Here is a 3,139-nt window from a genome sequence, read left to right as displayed (position 1 = left end):
CTTGTATAAAAAGCAAAAATTTCATCAAACAACTTCAACCCTATGTATGATATATCCTTGATATTTTTCCTTCTATTTCATTAAAAAAATTGGTGGCTGCAGCCTCTTAACTTGGCTCAGGCCTAATGTTTATTACTCTTTCTCCACTTCATATTTTTATAGGTTTATTTGCATCAAAGTGCTACTAGAAGAATTAAACTTGTAGTTTGTGTAGGGTGGAGTCACCTCAAGAGTAGCAATATTTAGTTCTAGGATGGCAGATATGCAGTGTTCAGATTACATCCATATTACAATACACCTTTCCATCACTAGTCAGTCCTAACTAGAGACTGCTCAGTTGCTAATTGAATGTGGCCTAACATTCTTTCCTGTTGAATCAAGAAACATCTTTAGAATCCTTTTCAAAGTCTTGCCACTTCGTACAACCACTATCAATTAATGGGTGGAGTGCTGGCCTTTTAAATAAAATCTTTAGGCCAGTGGTCCCCAACTTTTTTGGCACCAGGGACCAGGTTCATGGAAGAGAGTTTTTCCATGATCTGGGGGTGGGAATTGGGGACTACAGCTTTAGGCCATGAGATTATTTTATTTCCATCTGTGAAGACCAGACACTATTCAGATCACCCAGGTCTTTTTTTGTGTTCGCTCCCATTCAGATTAGAGTAAGAGTTAAGGAAAGAGCCACTTACCTAACTGATCATAATTATCTTCTTCTCTTGCCTTGTAGTAAGCTTTGTTCTGCCAATAATCATGTTTCTCCTGTCATTTTGTTTTTCCCTGCATGCTCTTTTGAGATTATGTGTATAATATGTGTAAAAAGCATGTAAGTTTTCTGTACAGTGCCTTGCATAAAGAAATTGCTCAACAAATAATGTTATTACTATTCCTGAGTGTTCTACCTGTCCCCAAATCTCTCCCTCTTGAGTTCCAGGCCTGTTGGAGCTTTCTAACCACATGCCCCCAACACCTGAAAGTAATTTTCCACAGACAAGTTCTTTTGGAAATCTTGAATACAGTTAATTTCCTTTCTTTCATTCCTATCTATAATTTCTGGTGATAATAGGCAAAATATAACACTAATCAGAAAGAGAAAACATGGTAGTTCTTTAAGGGAGAGACAGAGTTGTTTCCCTGGGCGTTAAAGTCAGAGAGAAATTCCTTACCAGGGATATTGAATGACAGATGGTGGTTCTGAAAAATAGTTTTACAACAGATGTAGAAATGGATCAACATAAATATAACTTAGGTAAAATGATTCTGAGAGGTTAGACTCATGTGTTCCTTTGCCCTAAATTAATCTGATTATAGAGTGTAGATTACCTAGAACAGAGTGGTATAATTATTTCATTATATATTACAACGTAATAATAGAAGTGAAGTGCACAATAAATGTAATGCACTTGAGTCATACCAAAACCGTCCTACCCCTTCCTGGTCCGTGGAAAAATTGTCTTCCATGAAAACGGTCTCTGGTGCCAAAAAGGTTGGGGACTGCTGACCTAGAGGAAGACAGTAGTCCCTCTACTATCTTCCCTAAGTTATACTTTCTTTGAGCTGTTCAGCAAAAGCTGGATAGCAGATGTTGTACTTTGAAGTAACAGACTTTGATGAGGTTTCGGAGTGCTATCTTTATTAGTTTCTATGTTACTGATTAAAGTTGGTTACTTTGTAAATGTTTTAGAAACCAGATGAACACATGGAACGGTTGATGTCCTATTATGAAAACTTGAAGAATCTAACTAGCATTGTCCAGATATAAGGCTACCCACATATCTGTGTGGCAGTAAACTGTAGTGGTACCTTCAGGCAAAGCCAGCGTTTCCTCAGAAAGCAACTTTGTATCTCCCTCTAGCAACTGAGCAAGTGTTGTCATTGGGGTATACAAAGTTTCCCAACCTGAAAAAAAAAAAAAAATTCCCAAACCGGATTGGTCAAAGGTTAGTAACTTTCCCCAAGAACACAATAGCATTTTTAGGTTAACCAGTGGTGAAACTCTGAAGTGGGACTTGAATAATGCTTTTACGCAATTCTTTAAGATTTCAGCATTTCTAATCAGTTTTCTCCAGAGGCTAGTCCAATTTGCACCTTTTTTATATACTCTATTAATATTTACATATTTCATAAGTATTACATTGAAAATTTTGAAGGCTTATACTTAAGAACTGTAAAGAGTTATTCCTTAATGAAGACATTCAAAACCACATGTTTTTGGTTTGGTAGTTTTTAAAAAATATTCTTATCCTAAATATATCATTTTGTTTGCTTGTTTGGGAAACTTTGAATCACAAGCTTTCAAAATCAAATCTCAGAAAAAACAGTTGCTTTGTTGAGATAGAAATGATTATATATATTTCTGTAATAGAAACATTTTTCTTTCTCCTAGAGAATATAGAAATAGATTTGCTCCTAGAGATATCTAGCTAATTGCTGTGGGGTTCAGGAAGCTTGAAGATGAGGAAAGTTGGGAGTAGAGTAGCATCTGTGAGAAACCATGCATCTCAAAGAGCACGCACGTCAATGGAAAATTCTTTAGGAACTTCATTTGCCTTGTTGTAGTGGAATTATGTTGTAATGAATACAGTAATAGAATTTATAATTCCCAGTTATACATCCTGGAGAATAAACAACTCTAAAACCCAGTCTCTGCGTAGAATTTAGGCCAGTGAAAAGAAGTACTTTAGACCCATAAGATGAAATGGTAGGGTTGAATGTATAAATGTCCATCCATGTCTTTTTTCTTCTTTCATGGTTTTTTTTTGGTGGTGAGGCTTTGTTTCAGTTGAAGGCTTAACTGTCTTGGGTGGGTTTTGCTAAGTGGTTTGTGGATAATTGCATAGAATTGAAGAATAATTAATACGGGATGCCAGGACAAGGGAAAGATAGGAAACAGCTAAGATTTAAGCTTTCAGTTTACAACAGGCTGTGGTCTGACTCCTGAGCTCTTTTAGGGTCCATTGAAATCAAAACTATTTTCATAGTTTTGCCTTTTTTATTTGCAGTCTCACAAATACGCAGAGCTTTTCATAGGTTACCAGATGTGCAATGACATCATTGCTCTGACGGTTAATGGAATGTGTGCATGGGTATTAGTGTTTTAAACATTTTTCAGCTTTAATTTCTAATATGGTAAATATTGATA

At 36.0% G+C, this 3,139-nt stretch overlaps 1 protein-coding gene across 1 annotated transcript in view; it reads left to right on the top strand.

The window, feature by feature from the left end:
* The window catches only part of TRUB1 (TruB pseudouridine (psi) synthase family member 1), a 31,775-nt gene that overhangs the window by 13,226 nt on the left and 15,410 nt on the right, over nucleotides 1–3,139 (top strand). Inside the window, exon 3 of the mRNA XM_012663876.1 lies at nucleotides 1,124–1,137. Within this exon, the coding sequence (XP_012519330.1) occupies nucleotides 1,124–1,137 (14 nt within the window). The remainder of the gene's footprint in view (nucleotides 1–1,123; nucleotides 1,138–3,139) is intronic.

Source organism: Propithecus coquereli, unplaced genomic scaffold, assembly GCF_000956105.1.
Source record: "Propithecus coquereli isolate 6110/MARCELLA unplaced genomic scaffold, Pcoq_1.0 Scaffold84, whole genome shotgun sequence".
Taxonomy (NCBI): Eukaryota; Metazoa; Chordata; class Mammalia; order Primates; family Indriidae; genus Propithecus; species Propithecus coquereli.
This window is presented reverse-complemented; position numbering and strand designations above follow the sequence as displayed.